Source organism: Nicotiana attenuata, unplaced genomic scaffold, assembly GCF_001879085.1.
Source record: "Nicotiana attenuata strain UT unplaced genomic scaffold, NIATTr2, whole genome shotgun sequence".
In the NCBI taxonomy this organism is placed as follows: Eukaryota; Viridiplantae; Streptophyta; class Magnoliopsida; order Solanales; family Solanaceae; genus Nicotiana; species Nicotiana attenuata.
Window position 1 is genome coordinate 80 of NW_017702402.1, and position 1604 is coordinate 1683.

The window sequence follows — 1604 nt, forward strand, 5'->3', positions numbered from 1 at the left end:
ATAAGTTAGAATATAATATTTTGATGATAACAAAACAAAACTACAAAAGTATTAAGTATATCACCAAACAAATAGAGTATTAAACTTACCACTCAAGATGCAAGTTGCAACTATACATCAAACAATGCTAGTAGTGCTTCCATTATTTTCCATATCTATAGATAATTCGACCAAATATGTCATACAAATGAAAAAGCATGATATATTATTTTGAACTAAAATACACGCAAAATATTAAAGCTTACCAAGCTCGAGTTCCTCAAGATACTTCAAGTCTTCTTCGACACTAATAGGATTGTTCTCTTCTCTAAGCCAATCTTGAACACAAATAAGAGCTTGCACACATTTAGGAGTCAATGAACTCCTAAATGAATCAAGAATACGGCCACCGGTGCTAAATGCGCATTCCGACGCCACACTAGAAATTGGAATGGCCAACACATCACGAGCCAACTCCGAAAGAATAGGAAATCTAGGAGCATGTGTTTTCCACCAACTCAAGATATCAAAGTCTTCACTAAAAGGTTCTTGTTCTTCACTAATGTATTTATCCAACTCCGATTTAGCACCCCCACCCCCATTGTCTTCCTTTTGTTTCTTCAAGCTAAGCTTAGTCCTTATTTTTGATGCACTTATAACACTACCACTAGATGTATTAGATGTGTTGCTAGATGAAGTAGATCTAGATGGAGATTAAGGAAAAGATCCAGTTGAATATTTTTTTAGATACTCTCCAAACAAAGAATTCATATAAGCATACACCTCAGCATTTATTTTCTTTCCTTTTTCCTCCCCAAAAAGTTCTTCAAGTGCTCCCTCAAGATATTCAAATTTGTTACGTGGATCCAACACAGAAGCAATAAAAATCATTTTATTCATCTTTTCAGGCTCACCCCAATACTTCTTGAACTTTTCTTGCATTCGCTCAGCCATTTTTCCCAAATGCTCATCCTCACTAGCTAAACACATTTTCAAATGACAATAAAGTTCAGATACATCCTCAAAATGAGAATTACAAGTGACATAACGTGAACCTGAAACTTTTTTAGTTAGCTCGTGAAATCTTGCAAGAAACTCTATCACATTCACCCAATCATCAGAATCAAGAGGACCTGCACTACTACCATCTTCACAAACATGAGAACATTGATAAGCAGAAAATCCATCATCAAAAAGATGAAACTTGTCAAAGGCCATTTCAAAGTTTTGTGCCGTGTCCAACATCAAATAGGTGGAATTCCACCTAGTAGGAACATCCAAACACAATGTTTTGGTACATTCTACCTTTACACGTGGACAACACTGTTTAAACTTTAAGGTCCTTGCAGGCGAAGATCTCACATACCTCACAACATTTCTAACACGTGTCACAGAAGCATCAAGTTCTTTCAAACCATCTTGCACAATTAGATTTAGTATATGAGCCATGCATCTCACATGAAGATGTTTACCACTCATCATATTAGTTTTCCACATATCTAACTGTTTAGACAATTCTTAACTGTGACGTCATTTGAAGAAGCATTGTCCACGGTAATAGTGAAAACCTTGTCTAATTTCCATTCAAGCAAACAATCCCTAATAACTTTAGCCATCTCTCACCC

The 1604-nt window shown here is 35.8% G+C and overlaps 1 protein-coding gene across 1 annotated transcript; it reads right to left on the bottom strand.

Moving 5' to 3' along the window:
• Positions 1-245: 245 nt before the first annotated feature.
• On the bottom strand, positions 246-1428 carry LOC109222786 (zinc finger BED domain-containing protein DAYSLEEPER-like; the record flags this gene model as incomplete). Its single annotated transcript, XM_019387101.1, has 3 exons — positions 1346-1428; positions 902-1243; positions 246-682 (listed from the first exon to the last, which is right to left on the bottom strand). Coding segments are annotated over exons 1-3 (862 nt in total), but the record flags the coding sequence as incomplete, so codon positions are not given.
• Between the last annotated feature and the right edge of the window lie 176 nt (positions 1429-1604).